Source organism: Zootoca vivipara, chromosome Z2, assembly GCF_965207765.1.
Source record: "Zootoca vivipara chromosome Z2, rZooViv2.hap1.1, whole genome shotgun sequence".
Classification (NCBI taxonomy): Eukaryota; Metazoa; Chordata; class Lepidosauria; order Squamata; family Lacertidae; genus Zootoca; species Zootoca vivipara.
The window spans coordinates 31,433,637-31,455,101 of NC_142585.1; the positions used below are offsets into that span (position 1 = coordinate 31,433,637).

At 47.8% G+C, this 21,465-nt stretch overlaps 1 protein-coding gene across 1 annotated transcript in view; it reads right to left on the minus strand.

Moving 5' to 3' along the window:
* Positions 1–10,392: 10,392 nt before the first annotated feature.
* LOC118084258 (G2/mitotic-specific cyclin-B3) overlaps positions 10,393–21,465 on the minus strand; it is a 30,545-nt gene continuing 19,472 nt past the window's right edge. Inside the window, exons 6-13 of the mRNA XM_060270305.2 lie at positions 20,474–20,582; positions 17,096–17,188; positions 16,636–16,728; positions 15,717–15,854; positions 15,120–15,275; positions 11,622–11,771; positions 11,289–11,419; positions 10,393–10,722 (exon numbers count right to left, since the gene is read on the minus strand). Coding sequence (XP_060126288.2) covers positions 10,653–10,722; positions 11,289–11,419; positions 11,622–11,771; positions 15,120–15,275; positions 15,717–15,854; positions 16,636–16,728; positions 17,096–17,188; positions 20,474–20,582 — 940 coding nt within the window. The 3' untranslated portion in view covers positions 10,393–10,652. The remainder of the gene's footprint in view (positions 10,723–11,288; positions 11,420–11,621; positions 11,772–15,119; positions 15,276–15,716; positions 15,855–16,635; positions 16,729–17,095; positions 17,189–20,473; positions 20,583–21,465) is intronic.

Genomic DNA, 21,465 nt, shown 5'->3' on the forward strand with positions numbered 1-21,465 from the left:
ACGGGGCCGAAGCACGCCGATGTGGGGGTGTTTTGCCTGCTGCCTTCCCCTTGGCTTGGCCGCCCCCCGCAAAAGCAGGCTTGCTAGCCGCCGTTCCAACAGTGCCTAGCAAGCCCGCCCAGATGAGGGGGGGCTGCTCCCGCCCCCCCCTCACATCAGCAGGCTTGCTAGCTGCTGTTCCAACGGCGCCTAGCAAACCCGTGTCGGGTGGTGGTGGTGGGGAAGCGCAGGATTCTCTGCTTTCCCCCACCACACACTGCCTGGGAATCTGACGAGGCTGGAGAAGCCTCATCCCATCCCCGCCTTGTTGGGCGGTGGGGGGGGGGGGAAGTGGAGGATCCGAAAAGCCCCCACTGCGGACTGGCTTGGTGGTGGTGGGGAAGAATCCACTTCTCCCCCCCCCTTCTTCCAGCGGAACACAAAGGGGAACGAGCTGCAGCGCAGGAAGAAGGCAAAGGAAGATCAGCTGAGAGGTGGTGACAGCTGTCAGCGCCTCTCAGCTGATCTTCCTTTGCCTTCTTCCTGTGCTGCAACCCGTTCCCCTTTCGCTAGAGGAATGCCCTGTAGGTTTTGTGATCGGAGGTTTTTATGGCCATGCTTCGCAAGACGAAGCGGCGGCCATAAAAAACCTCGTCTTGCGAGGCAACCTCCGATCGCAAAACCTATTCGTATAGCGGAAAATTCGTCTAACAGGGCATTCGTCTAGCGAGGCACCATTGTATTCTATGATTTTACCACTGGTGTGAATAGTTGCTGTCCTCCTTCTGTATGCATTGAACCTCACCTGACTGCGCAATCTGCATTTCACTGCCACTGGACTCTGAAGATACCCCAAGACACTTTCTTAGGCTTTGCATGTGGAGGATCTGAAAACTGACGGTTTGCTTTTTCCTTCTTTCCCCTCCCTCCTCTTCCACCCTGCAAACGGCTCATCCTGGATATCTGCACTTATGTGCTCTGCTCTTCCAAGGAGGTAACTAGCTACTCTTATTTACTTCTTTGTGGGGTCACTTAAAAGTAGATCCACCTGAAATGTCACCTCTTTCCCTAAAGACCCTCTTGGGTGCTGAGATTGGCAGAGGGGGCCTTCTTGATAGTTCCCTCCTCCATCAGAGGAGAAGTGGGGGAGTGGCCTGGCAGGTGGAGGGCCTTCTCTGTGGCATCCCCTAAGCGAAAAACTCCCTCCCTACAGAGGTGCATCTGGCACCTTCATTGCACAGCTTCTGGAGGATGGTAGAGATGCACCTCTTTGCCCTAGCTCAGGCATCCCCAAACTGCGTCCCTCCAGATGATTTGGCCTACAACTCCCATGATCCCTAGCTAATAGGGATGATGGGAATTGTAGTCCAAAACATCTGGAGGGCCAAAGTTTGGGGATGCCTGCCCTAGCTCTTGACACTCAAGCTGCATATTTTTAGGACACTCCTTATATTGTTATTGGAAGGTGGTTAAAAACTCTTTTCAACGATGTGTTTTGATTTTAGGATCTTACGGTAAAGGATGGGCAATAAAATAAAATAAAAATATTAATATCTATCATTATTATCAATATTAATTAATATTTTAACAATACAATACAGTGGAACCTCGGTTTACGAATTTTCGGTTTACAAACGCCGCGGACCCATCTGGAACGGATTCATTCACTTTCCATTACTTTCAATGGGAAAGTTCGCTTCAGTTTATGAACGCTTCAGTTTATGAACAGACTCCCGGAACCAATTACACCCATGCTTTGGGTTAAGTACGCTTCAGGTTGAGTACTCCGCGGACCTGTCTGGAACGGATTAATCCACTTTCCATTACTTTCGATGGGAAAGTTCAGTTCAGTTTATGAACCCTTCAGTTTTAAGTACTCCACGGACCGTCTGGACAGATTAATCCACTTTCCATTACTTTCAATGGGAAAGTTCGCTTCAGTTTATGAACAGACTGCCAGGACCAATTGTGTTCATAAACTGAGGTACCACCGTATTATTTATATTACTAAATACAATAATATATTAATAATAATATTTAATAAAGTAATATAAACTAATAATAAAAACAACAAAAGGATCCGGGAAGCTGACAGAGAGAGCCTCTTGGGAACATTAGATGGGGGCTGAGGACCATAGGTGGAATAACAGATCACCACAATTGCAGGGGGGATGACTAGATGGCCCTTGGGGTACCTTCCAAGCTACAGTTCTATGTCCTCAAAGGCAATTGGGGTGGGGAGAGACACGGGCACCAACCTCTGCTCCCACTGGAAGCTTCACCTTTTTCTGGAGGCAGCAATGCTTCTGCATCTCAGTTGCTGGAAACCATGGGGTTTGGGATTTGGGATGTGCTCAGAGCCTACTTGCTGGTGTTCCACCAAAGAGGCATATCTGGCTGGCTTCTTTGAGAACAGGTTGACTGGACTAAGATGAGTCCCTGGCCTGATTCAGGGGCTCTTCCTACATTGTTTCATTCTCTCATTTCTTCCAGCGAGGAAGATATTGTGATCGAGGAATTTGCTCGCCAAAAGCTCAAAGGGGAGAAGGATGACGAGGAAGAGAAGGAAGAAGAAGACAAAGAGAGCTAAGGGCATGACCCACCAGACCACTGCAGAAACCTTAGGCAGCCTTCCCATGTGTCTTCCCCACCTATCCCCACAGAAAAATGTTTTCTCTCTAGAGTACGTATTGCATTTGTGATGTGGTAGTTTTTGCTGAGCTTGCTGCTCTCACCTTTCAAAACAAAACCCCCAAACTGCTGTGGCACCGAGTCCTCAGTCTTGCTGCTCATCCACACTTTTGCTTGACCTGCATTTTGATCATGTCGCGTACTGAAGTCCTTCTTCATGCAGGGAATAGTTAACCTGTGAAAGTCTCTTCCACAGAGGGCAGTGATAGCCACTAACTTGGATGGCTTCGAAAGAGGATTGAACAAATTCATGGAGGAGAATATGGCTGTTGATAGGTACTAGCCATGATGGCTATGCTCTGCCTCCGCAGCTGGAGGCAGATATGGTTCTGAATACCAGTTGCCAGAAGCCACAGGGCTCTTGTGCGTGGATCCTGCTTGCTGCTTTCCCATTGGGGAATCTGGTTGGCCGCTGTGTGGACAGGATACTGGGCTAGGTGGGTCACTGGCCTGGTCTTGCAGGCTCTTCTGATGTTCTTATGATTATATCACGTACCAATTTAATCTCTCAGATCCAAGAGCTTTTTTCATCATTCTGGGCCTTACAAACCCCCAAGCTGACCTGCCGAACCAGATCTTCTGCAGACAAGCTGAGGAGAGGCTTTGCTTAATTCAGCGACGAGTGGGTTTTTGCAAGGCCCAGAACGACCAGAAAAGCTCTCTGACCCAGAATTAACTTTTACACCGTTAAAGGATTCCTACATTGCATGGCTTTGGACTAGATGACTCCTGGAGGTCCCTTTTAGCTCTACAATTCTCTGAGCCTATGATTCTACAATCGGAATGTGGGTCAAGTGAAAGTGTGGCCAAGCCCTCAGACTGCCCATAAAGGATGGAGGTTCCGGGTTTACCCATTGCAACTATTTGCTCTGTTTTTTAAAAAACAATCAAGCAGTGTATAAATTTTATGAAATTAAACACATAAATAAATAAGTTATGTGTGTGGGCATATTTCTTTGTTGTCTAGAGAGCAGGACTGAAACACGTGAGTTGAGATTGCAGTGCCAGATTTTTGAGTAAGTCAATCCTTCACAAATCACAACCACAAAAACATTCATCACTTTATCCTGGTACCTACACATTTTTTTTTAGGAAACAAATTCTAAAGCACATGTAAAGGTATCAAGACATTGGAGCCTCCCCCTGACCCTAGTTTTCTGAAAGAAAAGTTCTTTTCAGAATTTAGAATTCATAGAATCATAGAAACTGTAGAGTTGGAAGGGACCCCAGGGATCATCCAGTCCAATCCCCTGCAATGGAGAAATCAGAGTGAAAAAAATATCTGACCTGGGGCCATCCAACCTCTGCTTAAAAACCTGCAACGAAAAGAAGTCCATAACCTCCTGAGGTCATAGAATCAAAGGACTGTGGGGTTGGAAGTGAGCTCTAAGAATAATCTAGTCAGTGTCCTGCAATTCATGGCTTTAACCAGCCTCTTTTGTTTCAGTCCACAATGGAGTTTTTTCTCTACTATAGCAATAGTTCAGGAACTTTTACCGTTTTGTAACTAAGCAACATTTTAACTGCCTGTGCAACTTTTTTTCTGACTGCTGTATGGAAAAGCACCTGAATCTGACCCTTGGCAAAGTAAACCATTTTATGACTTAACAAATGTGTGGTCTCTTGTCTGCTAGGGTAGTGGAAAAGGCTGGAAAGAGGTTTTAAAAGGGGACATCCTGTATTCCCATGTTTTTCCATGCTGCATGTTTTATAATGTTAGATCTCTGCTGGGGTTCTCTCACCAAAGGGTGTTTGCTCCAAACGTGGGTCTTTGCTTCCAGGATTCCAACAGAATCTTCCAAATGCTGCCCCTCAGCTTATATTAATAATAATAATAATAATACCATGCCCATCTGGTTGTGTTTCCTCAACCATTCTGGGCAGCTTACAGCATATCTAAATACATAATAAAAATAATAATAAAAGCATCAAGCATTAAAAACCTCCTGATACAGGACTGCCTTCAGATGTAATTCTTTATCTCCTTGACATTTGAAGGGAGCGCGTTACACAGCGAGGGCGCCACTACTGAGAAGGCCCTATGCCTGGTTTCCTGTGATTTTGCTTCTCACAGTGGGTGAACCAGCAGGAGACCCTCAGAGGAGGACCTCAGTGTCTGAGCTGAACGATGGAGGTGGAGAGGCTCCTGCCAGTATACTGGGCCGAGGCCATTTAGGGCTTTAAAGGTCAGCACCAACACCCAGGCTCTGGGGGGCAGGGTTGCAAATACTTCCTTGCTCTCCACGGCAACAGCTGGACTCTCTGGGTAGAGAAAGGCCTTCAGCACATTGGGAGCAGTCACCTAAGGATTGCAAAAGCTCTCAAATGTCCACTAGATGGCACCAGTCACCAGTTCTGCAGAGGAGCTGGGTAACCTGCAGAAGCATGGTACTGTATTTCCTTAGACTACTACGTTACAACAAACAAAGATGGTGATCCAGGCAGGCTTGCTGGCTTTTTTTGCCCCTGGAAAGTAACAGGAAACATTGGTGGAGAGTCTTAGTCCACTTTTCAGCGGGAAGGAGGCATTCTCAAAAGCATAAGGGAATAAAGTGCTACAAGCCTAGTGTTGTAAGTTTGTGTGTGCCAAACCTCTTTAATCCCTGGGTCCATCAAGTGCTAAAATTTAATCATACCAGATCAGCTTCCTGGCCAGTGGTTTTCAGCCAGTGTGCCATGGCATCATGGGGTACCTTGAATGATAGTCAGGGTTGCCACAGGCAACTCTGCTCTCTGTCCCTCTTTCCTTCCCTTTCCTTCCCTTCCTCCTCTGATGCCCTCATGTCTCTGCCTCCAAAAGGCTTGCACAGCTGTTTTGTTGCAGCAGCCCTGGCTACAAGCTCCCCAGGAGAATGGTACCCCTGGGGCTGGCCAGGGTTGCTTCCCAGGTCCCTGTGAGGAGGCAACTCTCTTTGGGGCAGGGGGCGCAGCTCGGAGACCAGGGGTGCCAGGCTCTTGTCTGGGTGGTGTTTGGCGTGCAAACCTCTGCACGCTTTCCCACTGTCGACAGATGTCCTTCAGTTCCGTGGAGGACACGTGCTCCTCAACTTCCGCCTCTTCCTCTTCCAAAGGGGTCTGGGTCTCCTCCTGCGCAGCCTCTGCTTGCAGTTCGACCAGCTTCTGGGTGCTCAGCTCCTGGTCTTGGTCGTGCTCCTCCAGCAGCTCGCAAACGTCCACCGCTGTGACCTCAAGGCCAATGTCCCTCCCCAATGAAACAATGTCCTCCAGCACTGTTGTCTCTGGTGCAGGCGCAGAAGCAGCAGTGTCTCTTTTTGCCACACAGTCTGGCCACAGCTTGCGCCAAGCAGAGTTCAGGACTCTCTGGCTGACCCCGTCCCAGGCCGTGACGATCATCCTCACGCAGCTGGCGATGTCGAAGTAGTTCTTCCAGAAATCGTGCAGGGTGAGGTTGGTGGTATCGGTCACCTCGAAGCAGCGCCTGAAAAGCTCCTTGGTGTAGAGCGTTGGTGATGACCTGCTGATCCATTGGCTGCAGAAGTGGGGTGGTGTTAGGCGGCAGGAACATGATCTTGATGAAGCGGAAGTCTGGCAGCAAGTCGTCTTCAAGGCCTGGAGGATGAGCAGGAGCATTGTCCATCAGACAGCACGGCCTTCAGTGGCAGGTCCTTGTCCAGCAGGTACTGCTTGACAGCAGGGCCAAAAACCAGATTGACCCACTCCACAAAGAGTACGCGTGTGACCCAAGCCTTACTGTTGGATCGCCACAGCACTCTCAGCTTGCCTTTGTCGATCTTGTGTTTCTTGAAGGCCTGTGGGTTCTCTGACTGGTACACCAGCATGGGCTTGATCTTCAGGTCACCGCTGGCACAGAAGAGGAGGGTCAGACGGTCCTTCATGGGCTTGTGGCCAGGCAGCTTGGCCTCCTCTTGAGTGAGGAAGGTCCTTTTGGGCACCCTCTTCCAAAACAGCCCGGTCTCGTCACAGTTGAAGACCTGCTGTGGAAGGTAGCCCTGTTCAGCCACGACCTGAAGGAACTCCGGAGCAAACTTCTCAGCTGCAGGAGCATCCGAACTGGCCGCCTCTCCATGCCTGACCACGCTGTGAACTCCGGATCTGGTTTTGAACCTTTCAAACCAGCCTCTGCTCGCCTTGAAGACTTCTGGTTCTGCGTCTGAGGATCCTGCCTTTTGCTGGATGAGGTCTGTGTGCAAGGCCTTGGCCTTCTCGCAAATGACAGCCTCAGTCACTGTGTCCCCTGCACGCTGCTTCTCCTGCATCCAGATGAGAAGCAACTTCTCGACCTCCTCAAGAACAGCTGGCCGGTTGGGCATGATCCTGGTGACTCCCTTGGCTGCATCCATCGCAAGAATCTTCTCCCTGGTCTTCAGGATGGTCCCGATGGTGGATAGATTCCTCCCGTACTCCCTGGCGAGGTCTGTCACCAGCATGCCATCATCATACTTTCTGAAGATCTCCTTCTTCACCTCTATGGTGATCTTTTCCTTGGTCCTCTTCTCGGCCGCTGCTTGTTTGGGACCCATGTTCCTACAGTGGGAAAAAAGAAGACAGTTTTAAAAACTTAAAGAAAGACACTGAAAACCTTAGAAAAAATTTTTATGAAAAAATTAAGAAAAGTGCAAAGAAACTCACCTCAATGCAAGATGTTGGGCACCTTTCAAAAATCTTCAATCTTCCACTGCACGTGGAGAAGTCACCCTAGTCAGTCTGAACCTAAGAAAAATGGGAAGGAATAGGAAATCTTAGAAGGCAGTCTTAAAGGAACACCTTTTTCATGCTAAAAAAAAAAATCAACCCCACCCAAGCAGTTTTTAAGAAGTGCAAAGAAACTTAACTGACTGTAGATGAACACCTTTCAAAAATATTCAAACTGAATGTGGAGAAGTCACCCAAGTCAGTCTGAACCTGAGGAAAAAGGGAAGGAATAGAAAACATTTGAAGGCAATCTGAGAAAAGCACATTTTTTACAAAAAAAACCCCCTAGGCAACCAAAGCAGACCTAAAAAGGCAGTTTTTTGGCACCAAACCCCCATGCAACCAAGCAGAGCTAAAAAGGCACTAAAAACATTAAAAAGTTTTTTAAAGAAAGTTTATAAAAAGTTTTTTAAAGAAAGTTTTTAAAAAGTTTTAAAAAGTTTTAAAAAGTTATGAAAAGTTATGTAAAGTTGAAATAAACTTACCTTAAGTGCTGAAAAGCTGGAGACCTTGTACTGCACACTGTAGAAATCCTCCAAAAAGTTTTTCTCCTCTCTCTCTCTCTCCTTGAAGTCAATCCTGGAACTGCCCTCGAGAAGTGAGCCCAGGGTGCATTGGGGAGGCTTTCTAAAGCCCCAGATACAATGCCCCCTGGGTATTGGGCCGTTTTTCCGTTAAAAAAAAAAACGGGGGGAAAAGGCGGGAAAACCCAGGAAAAAAATAAGGGACAAAATTCGTCCAGCAAGTTGCGGCCAGGAGAAAAACCATTCGTTAAGCGAGGCAACCTCCGCTCGAAAAAACCTTTCGTTAAGCGGAAATTTAGTTAAGCAGGGCATTCGTAAAGCAAGGCACCACTGTAACTACATATATCCTAAGGACACTGGTCACCAGATGTGGCTGGACTCACGGGCATTCAGTGAAGCTGGGTGTTGGAAGATTTAGGATACCTTTAAAAATCCATTCTTAGTTAAAACTCTGGAACTCGCTCCCACAGGGGGCAGCGATGGCCACCAACTTGGGTGGTTCATAAGAGGACTGGAGGAGGAGAGTGCTATCAATGGCTTCAAGCCAGAATGGCCATGCTCTGCCCCCGCAGTCAGAAGCAGTGGTGCTTCCAAGTTTCCAGAAACTTCAGGTAGGGAGAAAGTGCTCTTGTGCACAAATCCTGCTTTACAGGTTTCCCAGTGAGAACAGGATGCTGGACTAGATGAGCCAATGGCCTGATCTAGCAGACTCTACTTATGTTCCTATGACCACAACAGCAACAAAACAGGTCTCTCCCATATTGGTTTCTACAGCCATAGCAGGTGCTGTTAAATTTGACTTCACCCCTAAAGGCAAACTCCATTTCTCCCAAAACAGATGGATGCCAACAGGTCAGGGATTATGGGAGGTCTATGTGCAGCACCACATGCTGCCCACTCCTGTCATGGAAGAAGTACTCCAGAAACCGTTTGCTTGCTTCCTTTAGATATTGCCCAGACCAATTCTCTGTATATGACAGCTCCCCCCTCCACACTTTTGGGACCCTTCGTAGATAACCTTAGAGGCAGACCATCGCTTGGTACTGTCTTACCCAGGCATCCCCAAACTTCGGCCCTCCAGATGTTTTGGACTACAATCCCCATCTTCCCTGACCACTGGTCCTGTTAGCTAGGGATCATGGGAGTTGTAGGCCAAAACACCTGGAGGGCCACAGTTTGGGGGTGCCTGGTCTTACCTATGAGCAAGAGCTTTACCTGTTGGATAGCTGCTTGCAATGAAAGAAAATAGTACTGCTGACACAGGAATACAGAGAGCTGTCTCCAGACAGCCACTGGCTATGGGGCATTTTCTGCATGTGGAGGGTTCTGTGGCAGGGAGAAGTGCCATTATACTGACATTGCCGCTTTGGGAAGAAGGTTTTGCTGTGGCTTGGAAATAGCTGGGTAATGCTAGTATCCCACACTTCTGAAGCAGGGCAAAAGCAACTTGAATTTCAGCCCATCGATTCAGACACCATGGACTACAAACTCGAAAATGGGTCTGATCTGCAGGTTTTTGGGGGTGCCTTTTTACCCTGCACAGTGTGCTGTTGGCCTCCACCCCACAAAGAACATGGAAAGGTTGGGAAAGGCTGGTGCTGCCCTCACCCCCACCCCTGGGCTGCTGACATTGGGAAAGGAAGGCACTGGAACAGCATCAGCAATTGACTGCCTAGCAACCTTTTTCAGCCGGGGGCTGGTCCACTGTCCCTCAGACCATGTGGTGGGCCGGACTATATTTTGAAAATAAAAATAAAAATGAACGAATTCCTATGCCCCACAAATAACCCAGAGATGCATTTTAAATAAAAGGACACATTCTATTCATGTAAAAACACGCTGATTCCCAGACCGTCCACGGGCCAGATTTAGAAGGCGATTGGGCCGCATCTGGCCCCCGGGCCTTAGATTGCTTACCCCTGGCCTAGCCTGTACTTAGATACCTGTAGTCAAGGAGAGACCAGCCTGCTTCCAAATAATTGGCTCCTTTGCTAAATTGTCCCAGGCCTCAAAACACTGCAGATGTTGAGAGCATGGCTATTGAGGCCGAAGGGAACTGCAGTTCCACAGCAGCTAGAAGACAGCAAGATCCCCAGTCAATAGTTTCTCTGCAATCCCACCAGGCTATGCAGGTGATCAGGGACATGCTGCCCTGAGTGGACAGGTGAGGCCAGGCCCCATCAGTTGCAGGGAGAAGCAGGACAGGCCACAGGCTCTTTTCTTGTTGATGGAGCTGCACAGCAGCCCAGAAGGAAGACAGGCAAAATAGCAGGAAGTGTCTTGTGCTGAGAGGCTCATCGGGGGACCTGTAGCCCTTTAGACTCCCCACTCTCATCAGGTCCAAGCAGCCTGGCCAGAAGGGAAGGGAGGATGAGAGCTCCCCAAAATATATTTTCCAGCACCTGGTCCCATTCAACTGAAGGGACACACTGCATGCATGTCCCCTCTCCCCAAATATGGGACCACCCATTGGTCTCTGCTGAGGAAAGGGGTGCCACAAGCCCACAGAAGGCTGCTAACAAGGTGCAGTTGAATATACTTTATTAACTTTGTCTTTATAAAACCATCTAACAAAAGTAATGTGTTTTATTTTCCCCCACTACCCACCACACATTTTTAAAATATATTTTTCATATTGCTAAACAACAACAACAATTTATGTTACAAAGAGAGAGGAGGGGTTCTCTAGGGATAATGGTACATGTCTATCTACAGTCAAGCAGCATTGCAGCACCTTAGCACAATATCTTCCAAGGCACTTCATTGGGTCCTGCCAAGGAAGAGCTAGCTCTGCAAGGCTTCCTCCAGCTTCAGCATGTCCATGGGGGGTATCTTGGCTACCTCAAAGAAGACCCTGTAAGGTAGATAGATAGATAAGTAGAACACTGTTAGGAGGCCCCACCTCACAGCAGCAGTTTCAACACTCAAAACGTGAAGTTCGAGCTTTAGAATTTGGAAGGAACTTTACCTTCCAAGCCTTTTTTTTACAGCCACATTTTTGAGTATGTTACTGAGCCAGCTCCAGTATTTCACAGCTTAGCTCCTGGCTATTTGAAAGACTGTATTCCCTTCTATGAACCTGTCTGGGCTTTGAGATATTCGGAGGGGGCCCTTCTCTCCATCCCACCACCCTCCCAGGGACGCTTGGTGGGGGTGTGGGAGAGGGCCTTCTTGGTGGTGGCTGCTTCCAGACACCTTAGGGAGTTATTATCTCCTGTCCTGAATGTGTAGTACGAATGTTAAGCCCAAAAGAAAATGGAGAATTCGCAGAGCATGATATGCTGGCAAGCGAAGCGAGAAACTAGTTTTATCAAACAAGAATGTATGACTGTGGTGTTGCCAGCACTGAGAGTAGCCAAGTAAGGATTCTGCTTAAGCACATTATTTTGCAGCTCAAGGGGGAGTAAGAAAAAGCTCTACCGGTGGGAGTACTTGCTGCGCACAGATTTGAGTTTTTCATCGTGCCTGTAGGTCAGCATGAAGTTAAGTTTCTTCACCAGAGGATAAAGCTCTTGAGCTTTGTAGCCACTGCAATGTTCTAGTATGGGATCCTGTTGGGAGAGAGTGAGTATACCCTGATATGCCTGAGGATTCACACAACCGGAGGCTCCCCTAGCAGCTTTGTGACTTGGTTCTGGCTGCTCCACCCAAAGGGAGCCCTGCTTCGAGGGCCTCAGCCTCTCTGCCAGGTTCAGGAGCCACCAGCTGCAAGGCCCTGCCCTCCCTGCCACTGCTCCAAGGCCACCCACTCACCCAGCCCCCAAGCTTCTTCATCTTGAGCGCCAAAAGGAGGCAGGCGGAAGCCAGCTGAGAGGCGATTTCCTGTGCAAAGTCATAATCCTGCAGGGTGAGCTCACAGATGAAGCGAGCCAGCGTCAGTGTCTCCATGTTGATGTGTGCATACTGCAGAAATGGAGAACGAGAAGGAGGAAGCCATTGTGAGAAGAGGCCTGACACAGAGTCAGAAGGGACTGTCAAATGTGCCTTTGGTAGCTGTCACTGTTATGAGACATGGAAGAGGAAACTGCCTTATGCCAAGTTGGATCCTCAGTCAATCTAACTGATTACTGCTTACACTGTACTGCTTACACTTACCCTACTTGATGCTAGTGGGGATTGAACCTGGGGACTTCTGCATGCAAAGCAGACGCTCCACTACTGAGCTATGGCCTCTATAGCCTAGATTCACAGCAACCTGTGGGGCTTAGCCAACCCTTCATGTGCCCCCAACTAGGAGGCTGCCTGAGCTGGATCTCTCCAGCCTGTGCGCCCAAGGAACAAGACCTGCCAGCTCTAGCAGCCATAGAATCCCAATTCCTTTCCCTCCCAGATTCTAGCACCCTGATCCAAGACAGAAAGAAACAGCCCAAGACAAAACTAAGGCCATTATTATTATTATTAGTTAAACTTGTCACCTTATTTTTACTTTGTAAGAAAAGTAACTCAAAGTGACTCACCGGTACCTTAAAACCAGCGTGAAGCCAACAAAACCTAAAACCCACAATTATTTTTCAAAAGGAGGGACTAAAACATCCCACCCATGGAAGGAGGGGTGATTCACCAAAGGGGGGCTCAGAAGGCAGCATGGCAGACGCCACGGCAGCGGGCAGCTCCTGAAGCCAGCCAGAACCTACAACACTACCTGGCTGGCTCCTGGAACTGCCGCTGCCAGCACTGATACCAGAGAGGAACCGGGGGCGCCCAGAGCAAACCTCCGCCCCCCCCCAGTGACCTTGACCGAGCCAGGACCAAGGGCACCCGGCCACCCAGGACCTCAGAGCCAGCATGGAAACAGGAGGGGAAGGAGAGAAAGGAGCCCAGGCCCCATTGCTTCTGCCTCCACCGACACCAGAGGAAATCTGGGGGCGCCACAGCCTCCCTTCCCCCCCCCCAAACAACCCAGCGGAGCTCCGAGGCCGGAGGGACCCAGAGCCAAAGCGACAACCGGGGGGGGGGGGGGAGGAAGGGAGAGAGGAGCCCCGACCTTGCTACCACCACCACCGCTGCCAGCGAAGAAAGAAGAGGAGAGCGCCGGGAAGGCAAGGGAGGCTGCGAAGGAACACGCAGCCAAACCCAGGCCCGACTGAAGCCTACCTCCCAACCCCCCTTTTTTCTCCCCCCCCTTTTCCCACCCCCTCAATTTTTATTTAAAAAATATCTTTATCTTTATTTCTACCTCAAACCCTTCCTTTAAAAATAAAAATGGTGGTGCCCAGAAGAGAGGTCTGATCGATTGCAGGCCGCTCCCTGGGATCGCCACTCCAACCCAGACAATTTGCCCCTCTCTAATTTATTTTCCCCTATTTTCTGCATTTGGTTTTTTATTTTTAATCTCATTTTCTATTTTTCACCCTCATTTCTATTTTTTGGGGAAAAGGGGGGGTACAGAATTGTGTTTTTTTAAAGTCCCTTTTAGTATCTTAGTTAGTCTGTTTTTGTGGGGGGAGCCTTACTTCCCTCCATCGTCCCACTACTATTACCATCCTCTCTAAAAATAAAAATAAAATAAATATATTCCCCCCCTCCACACCAGTGCTATTGCTACTGGTGCCCTTCCCCCTCCCTTTCCTTTCCTTCTTCCTACCTCCCCCCCCCCGGTCTCTTTCTCTCTCCCCTTCCAACCTCCTCTTTAAAGAGAACACATACATACACTCACACGGACACACACACACATATTGTATTATATTTGTCCCTCTCAAAAGGGCTCTATAGATATTTTTATTTCTACATTATTTTATACTTTTAGCATTTGATATACAAATACTAATGCCAGGCATCACAACCTCGACATCTTCAGATCCCTCATCTCCTTCCCCTCCCTTCTTTGGTTTAGTCTGCTTTTTTTGGTCCCTCTTTCCTTCCTACATACACATACCTTCCCACACACTTTCACACTTAGCAATCCCCCCTCCGCAGTGTTATCTCATACCATAACTAGAATCACCGCTGCAACCAAGTATTTTCATCTTTCTTTGTCACTTCCCCCCCTTTTCCTTCCTTCCTTTTCCTTCTCTTTCCCTCTTTTTCTCTCTCTCCTTTTTATTTTACCCTAACTTCCATTCCTCCCCTCCTCTGCTCTTCCCCCTTTCCTCTCCTTTTTCATCTTTAACCTCTATATTGCTTTGTCTGGCTCTGTTTCTGAACACACCCTTGCCAACCTTAAATTCTTAATTCTTTTCTACGAACCCATAACCCCACCCTCCACTGGACCCCAATACCCCCTTGGTGCTTATGAGGGCACAGGCATGTACACACAGGTGCACCCACGAATAACCCCCCCACACCCTTCCTCTGGCCCCACCCCATCAATCTCTCACACCACTGCCTACCAACCTCTTTACGTGAACTGTCTTGACTGTTGGCTTACCCGTCTGTCTGTCTGCTCGTTTGCACCCTCCCACCCTGGCAACACCGCTGAGGAGACTATGGGAACCCCAGAGAAGCCCTCAAAGCACAGCCCAGACAGAACACTAATGGCCGCCTAATCCAGATGCTCCGTAAAAGCCACCAGTCAACAACACCTGCTCAGCAACACCCAGGAACTACCACCACCTTAACTCCTAACCACAACACGCCCTTCTCCAAGAGGACACCAAGCAGGTCTCAAACCAAAAACATCAGTGAGACTGTGATGACACCAACCAGGGAGATGGCAAACAGCACTGAGAACACAACAAACCCCCCCAGATGACAATGACCCAGCAACAAAACGAGAACTAAAGGAAGTGAAAATGAGACTAACAGAACTACTGAAAGCATTCAGTGACCTAACCTACAAAGTGGAAACTCTAGAAAACAAGAACCAAATATAAAGAAAGAATAATAGAGAAGTACTAGGAGGAAAACACACGTGTGAATAATACATTGACTGAACTGGAAAGCTACCTGGAAATAATAGAAACTGAAAATACAGTCATGAAAATCAAACAGGTGGACCTTGAAGACCATAATAGACGCTGCAACACCCGCTTCCGCAACTTTCCTGAAAAAGTGGAGGAGAAAAGCCCAGCAGACCTAACAGTCGCTGTTATGAGCCTCATAGAGGAAGCTGCCTTACGAGCCAGACCATCAGTCTATCTAGCTCAGTACTACCTGCACAGACTGGCAGCAGCTCTCCTAGGCTTCAGGCAGGCAATAGGAGATGCCACTGGGGATTGAATCTGGGATCTTCTGATGATGGCCTAGCTGAAAAGAAAAGGCCCAGGTAACGTTTCACAAACACAGGGGCCAAACCCTAGTGTTGCTACTGACCTTGGCATATTGCCGGAGGAAGCTGTAAGCGATGGGGATGTTAATGTCATACTTGAGCACCTTCAACATTATCTTTTCAGCGGAGAGGAATCTCTTCTCGCTGAATGCATAGTCACAGATGTACAGAATCTCATCTATACGGGGTGGGTCGCGGTCCTGCAGGGAAAGAGGAAGGATTGGATGGGGAAAGGGTGGTTCCTGCTACATCCTTTAAACAATCATTAAAAAACAACTAAACATTGATAGAACTACACACACACACTCAAAAAAATATATTAAAACTCTACAAAACAAACAACACAGTGCCAGTCCTTTCCTTAAAAGCAGTCAGTACCCCAAAGCTTGTTGGAACAAGAAGGTCTTCACCTGCCCATGGAAGGACAGCAAGGAAGGAGCCAGTCTGGCTTCTCTAGGGAGAGAGTTTCCAAGTTGTCTGAGAGGAGCCACCACCAAGAAGGCCCCCTCCCGCATCCCCAATATGGGCTAGCTGATGTTTCCAAGCACTTTTCAAAGGCAGCCCAACAGTGGGCGTGCTACAGTAGTTCAGAAGGGAGGTGACTAAGGCATGCATCATGATGGCTTGCTGCTTGGGCTAACCTCAAACTTTGAGGCAATGAAGATGGCTGTGGAGCCAATGAGCTGCAGTTTGTTTCGCCTGGGGGTTGTTTTCGCCAAAAAGTGGTCCAACAGCTTGACTGCCAAGTAAAGTGTCTCATGAAGGAGCTCAAAGTTCGCCTGAAGAGGGAGGCAAAACAAGCCAGGTTACACATTGCCCAAAAACTTCCAAGCCCTAAGTCCTAAAGGATAGAAACTTGAGGGCTGTGTTATCTTTAAAGGCAAGCTGGTCCTGCCAGGATGTTTAAAGGCAAAAAGCAAAAGCAGGCAGCTGGTCTATACCCAGCATGGCTCTTGGGCAGAAAGGGGTTTCTTTCAGTTTGGGCCCCCTGTATGCAGCAGCAGCAGCTCCGCCCCTGAGCTGCTACCCCCTGTATAGTATTTCCCACCAGGGACAGGATTTGAACTCGCTCCCACCTTCTGCTTCACATTGCAGTGCTCCAATCCAATGACCAAGAACTTCAGGGTCAACGGACAGTGTTGCAGGAAGAGCGCCAGAGGATGGGACTAGTTCCCACCCTACACGGCAGCTGTGGGCAATTCCCTCCATGGAAAATGAATCACTGAGTCCCAAACAGACCTTTTCCTATTTCCTTCATTGCTAACAGTCCACCTACAGCTTTCTTCCTTGCCCAACTAGGCTCAATCACAAGCAGGGGGACATGAATTGTGTTGCTTGGATGGGTGGATGCCACCTACATAGGCAGCATTGCAGGGGGTTGGACTAATAATAATAATTTATTATTTATACCCCGCCCATCTGGCTGAGTTTCCCCAGCCACTCTGGGTGGCTCCCAATCGAGTGTTAAAAACAATACAGCATTAAATATTAAAAACTTCCCTAAACTATGACTAGAGGGCTCTTGGAGAACTCTTCCAACTCTACCATTCTGACACCCACCTGTACTTTCACCATCCAGTCCACCAAGATGGCCCGCATTTTTTTGTTGATGTCAGGCTGATAATTCATGTAGTCTTGGAGCAAGAATCTCTTCTGCAAAGGAGGGAATAGGTGAGAAGGAGCTGTGCCAGCAAGGTGCCCCTGCCCACCCCCAGCAGCCACCCAAAACTTCCATGGGGAAGAGGACTACCGAAGAACAGTCCTTGTTCTAGGACCAAGCAAAATGTCAAAGCAATTGGCACATGGGTGGTGCCAGAATTTGCACCAACTATGGCTTCTTTTTGGATCCGCAGAAACTAGAATTACTCAGAGGCACACTGCCTTTGATGGTATAACTCCCAATATTGGCAGCTTCAACTCATGCACATCCTGGCCAGCTTCCTTTGCTCCAGGGGGCTGAGCTGTGGAGTAAGAAAACCACACCCACCACTCCAAGGCCCAGCGCTCATTCCCACACTACCTCACGCTCCCGCATGTAGATAAAGATGTCCATGGCATATTCACAGTTGGCATAAAAGTCGTCCAGCTGGTCATTGTTGTCGACTGGTACCACCTGCACAAGTATGAGTGTATAAATATACCGTAGATACACTAGCTGGCCCGGCCACACGTTGCTGTGGGTCATCCCTGTGATTCCCCCCACCCTGTCCCATCCATGACGTATCCCACCCCCCCTGCCTCCAACCCCCTGGCTCATCCCTGTGTTTCGGTAGGACACTGTTGTGTCCAAATTTCAGGACGATTGGTCAAGCAGTTATGGAGAAAAGTGGAGCCCACACTTTCACCACTTTTACATTTAGATAGATAGATAGATAGATAGATAGATAGATAGATAGAAAGACGCATTCCAGGCCTCAAACTGCTTTATTTTCCACTGACAGGAAATAAAACCAGCTTTAGAGATCTTAGTTCAGCTCTGCCCTTTGGATGTACACAGAAGCTCTACTCCTGAACTACAGCCCAGCACCAGTCTTCCTCCCTAAGTGCTCATAGTGTGGGGTTGGCGGGCTTCTAATTGTAGTAGCTTGCAGCTGGGCCTGTAGACATGGGCTTAAATGCAGGGAGAACTGCACAGAGGTGTGGGGTGTACATAGAGCCGCAAGGCCCATCACATGACCTTTGTTATGTGACAAGCTTCTGAGCAGATGCCTAAAGCCATCCAGCAGACAGAAAAGGATAGCAGCTCAGGGCAGAGCATCTGCCTGGCATGCATAAGGTCCCAGGTTCAGTGTCTAATGGCATCTCAGAATAGGGCTGTGAATGTCCCCTGCCTGAAACCCACAAAAGCTGCTGCCAGTCAGTGTAGAAAATACTAAGCTGAATGGACCAATGGTTTGACTTATTATAAGGCAACTTCCTGTGTTCTGATGTAGATCCATCAATGTCTGCAAGCCATGAAAGCTGCAGAGAAATGGACTTCCTGGTTTCCGCAAAATGGCAATTGGACTGAGAATCTGACGGCCCCGTCAGATTCGGCTTCGTAGAGCGAGGGGAAGAGCGTGAGGGTGACACATCTCCCCAAAAACCTCCAAGAGGAGCATTGGGGTGCCTTGGGGTCCTGCAGTCTCACGGATGGTGCCGCAGATTGTCTGTTCTCTGCCTCTGTCCCGAAAGGAACGGAGAGTTGGGGGAGGGGGAAGCCAAAGAAGCCAGTGGGCTAGGCACTAGCGCAGCTGTATGGAATGCAAAGCCACTGAATCCACCCACAAGTGGTCACCATTCCAGACATCGAGCCGATTGGAAGGTGAAGAAAAATTGATTAATTTGGACAATCTGGCAAAAAACTGGGAGTGAAAAAAGGAAGTCCACTCCCATTACTGGTGCTATAGGCACAAAATATATGCAAATGAAGTGTGGATGAAACTCATTTTGGAAGATAAGATAACTAATGAATTATTAGAACTAAAAGAATACACATTGCTTTTGCTTACATCAATCTCAAGACTTTTAAAAAAGAACTTGAACCTAATCTGAAACTGAACTGTCTCTCTGGAAACTATTTTAGAAGAGGACAAGATCATTTACTCTGATCATGGAATAGAGAGACAGAAAGGGCAAGGGGGTGTCAGACTCCTTGAAGCATCAGAGAAGCATCAGAGAGCCCCAACACCACAATGTTAAACTGATTACTGTCCAAACTGGAGAAGAACTGCATTGTTACCACAGGGAAGAACACTACAAATCTCCTCTCAGGAAGAAAGACTGGACTTATCTTCTGAACCTACACTATCTTCGGTAAAGAAGTCTCTGAGGCCTCAGAGTGTTGAAGACATCTAACCTAACAGAATAATAATTGTGGATTTATTTAATTAAAAGGTAAAAGCTGGATAAAAATTAAGAAAATAAAAAGGACTATAATATTCATTGCAAATACTGGCCTGTTTTTTTTTTAAATTAATCAGTTTTATGTATATTGGTATTTTGAAATGAATGGATGTTAAGAAGGAGATATACAATTGTTAAATCTGCTTAAAATTATTTTTGTGACTAAAGTCAAAAGGGGGGAGGGAGAAGGCCGAATGTACTGGGCTATTTTATTGAATCTAGTTAAATGACCTTGACAAAGTACTGATAAGGTTAAAAGAAAACTCTCTCTGGTGGGAAAGAATTTTTTGTTTTGGAATTTATTCTCAAAAAGGAAGCTGGGATAAGGGGGGGGGAACTCACCCCCCCATCTTGAACCAGAAATGGCAGAAGCAAAAATTTCAATGCTGAAACTAAACAGCATAGTTGACTTGCTTTTAGAATTTAAGAATTTAGACAGCTTCTCAAGTTTGGGGAATACTAAACTACTGTCAGAGGCTGTGGGACAACTTAGAGAGGTGAATGCACAAACTATTAAGGTTGGAAAGGCTGGGGTGCGAGGTTTGAAGAAAATACAAGGGAAAGTAAGGTTGGTCTATAACAAAAATGATACCTTGTGTGAATTGATTTGGGAGGCCTATGATAAAAATGATACCCTGTGTGAATTGTTTGGGAGGCCTATGATAAAAATGATACCCTGTGTGAATTGATTTGGGAAGTTTTGACGGTGATGGAGATGAAGCAGGAAAGCTCAGTAAAGCGTATGAGAGGCTACCATATGTGGTAGCAATGTAAAATTATTAAGAAAGCCTGGGATGTGATACATAAGGATTTGAAGAAAATGTTGAAAATGACTTAAAATTGAAGCTATGATTCTGGAAGCTACAGGACTTAATGGATTTACCACACAAAAAACTTTGTTCCTGCATCTGAGAACGGATGCCAGGCCAAGATCAGCCCATCCCTATAGAAGGAAGAAGCCACCGCCAAAGAAGATGAAGGAGATTGGCAAATCTCTGGACACACCAGTTTCTTTTTTTCCTTTTAAGAAAGGGAGCTAAGGAATGTGTCACTGTGGCCAAATCTGACTTCTCCAGGATTGGGTGCAGCTGGTGCACTAGTGCAAATGCACTCCTGTCCACCTGAGCAGCCATGCTCAGGGCTGAGTCCTGCAGCACACCCAAAGTGCAAGCCTGCATCTTCAGGGGGAGTGTGACCCCATCCAGGACAAGCTGAACCCCTATTCCCTGTTCTGCCTTCTGACTGACCAAGAGCACCTCTGTCCTGTCTGGATTGAGTTTTAGGTTCCTGTTCTCAGTGGCCAACCAGTTGCCCTAAAGCGAAACCCTCAGGCAGGACCAAAGCACAAGAGCAACACTTCCCTCCTGCAATTTCCAGAAGCTGGTATTAAGAAGTCTTGCTGCCTCCAGCCATGGAAGCAGAGCACAGCCATTGTGGCTAGTAGCCATTGATCAAAACACACCTTCATTGTCTCAGAGCAAGTGGGAGTCATTTCCCACGCCATTTTACCCACCGATGTTAGGGAGTGGTCTACCTCCTCTTCTTTGTCCTTAGTCGCACCCTTCTTAGCAAAGTGGTCAGAGTTTAGTTGTTTTTCCTCAAAGGAAGCTTTGCTTGGAGGCCTGAAAGGGGACAGAGGCATAGTTCAGAGCTGTAATGGGACATTAGGACTGCTTGGCTGGGGTGGGATATCTCACCCCAAGGACCTCTGTTTGCCACGAGGGACAGGCATGACTCCCAGCATTAAAAGAGCAGACCTAAGGCCTCCCAAGCATCACCAAGAGTGCATGTTAAATGACAACACTTTCTCCAACCGCAAACTGCCTCCCTGGTTTCTATACCTTCATAAGGAGACTCAGTTTCAGTCAGTTTTATCGCCAGCTACAGTGAGTTAGAATCATTCTAAAAATAAAAGAAACAAGCCACCCAAGCACTACCAGATCTGTATCAAGAGGCCAGTGCTCACGATTCAAAGAATGGCTTTTTGCTAGGGTGGCTCCCAAGTGGTATTTGCTGGGACTTGCTTCATTCAGGATTAATGGAAATTACACAATAAATGATTGCTTTAGTGCCAGGGGGGGAGAACAGAATGGCAGCTATGACAAAGTCCCTTTTAGAAAGAGTTTAACTTCCTGTCAGCATTTCCCAGAGCTTTTTAACTGCTGCCTTTTTGGTCTTCAGGCAGCAAAATGTTGCCTAGGTATTTCTGGAACATAGGAAGCTTCCTCACAATGAATCAGACCATTGGCTCACCTAGCTCAGTACTGTAAATACTGGCTGGCAGCAATGGCTCTCCAGGGATTCAGGAGGGAGTTTCTCCCCAGACCTACCTGGAGATGCTATATGGGATTGCACCTGGGGCCTTCTGCATGGGTAGCGAGTGCTCTAACCCAGGCATCCCCAAACTTCGGCCCTCTAGATGTTTTGGACTACAATTCCCATCATCCCTGACCACTGGTCCTCTTAGCTAGGAATCATGGGAGTTGTAGGCCAAAACATCTGGAG